This window comes from Pygoscelis adeliae, unplaced genomic scaffold, assembly GCF_000699105.1.
Source record: "Pygoscelis adeliae isolate BGI_AS28 unplaced genomic scaffold, ASM69910v1 Scaffold127, whole genome shotgun sequence".
Lineage (NCBI taxonomy): Eukaryota > Metazoa > Chordata > Aves > Sphenisciformes > Spheniscidae > Pygoscelis > Pygoscelis adeliae.
In genome coordinates this window covers 1,018,224-1,018,628 of record NW_008825208.1, presented here as the reverse complement: position 1 = coordinate 1,018,628, position 405 = coordinate 1,018,224, and the positions used below count along the sequence as shown (strand labels likewise).

Genomic DNA, 405 nt, shown 5'->3' with positions numbered 1-405 from the left:
AAGTAAGATCTGGCCAGAAGGTTTTCGAGATGGATGTACCGCTCCGGCTGAGTTTGTTTTAGCATGATCATGGGATCTGTTTGTCTCAGGAGAGACCTGGCAGCACCTAGTTCCCGGAGCTCAATCAACTCCAGCACAACCTGCATCAAGAGACAAACATCCGCATCAGCAAAGGGTAAGCAGAAAACTCCAGAGAGGGGCTTCCACCCAGACCAGAAAAGTCTGTGCACAGCCTGCACGCACTCACCTGCTCGTAGAGATCAATGAGGGTCTTGTCGGGCAGCTTCAGCGACTGTATGGCTTGCAGCACTGTGTCCCAATGCCCGCTGTTGATGTCAGCCACAAAGCTCTCAATGCTGTCCACGGTGTTGAGGGACACGGTAGTTTCCTCCTGAAGGGTGGCGA

The 405-nt window shown here is 53.1% G+C and overlaps 1 protein-coding gene across 1 annotated transcript in view; it reads right to left on the bottom strand.

The window, feature by feature from the left end:
* Window positions 1–403, bottom strand: part of SMU1 (smu-1 suppressor of mec-8 and unc-52 homolog (C. elegans)) — a gene marked incomplete at its 5' end in the record, with an annotated part of 13,118 nt that extends 12,715 nt beyond the window's left edge. The window contains 2 exons of the mRNA XM_009328986.1: window positions 1–140; window positions 248–403. The exon at window positions 1–140 is cut by the window's left edge and continues 11 nt beyond it. Of these exons, the coding sequence (XP_009327261.1) occupies window positions 1–140; window positions 248–403 (296 nt within the window). The remainder of the gene's footprint in view (window positions 141–247) is intronic.
* Window positions 404–405: the final 2 nt, after the last annotated feature.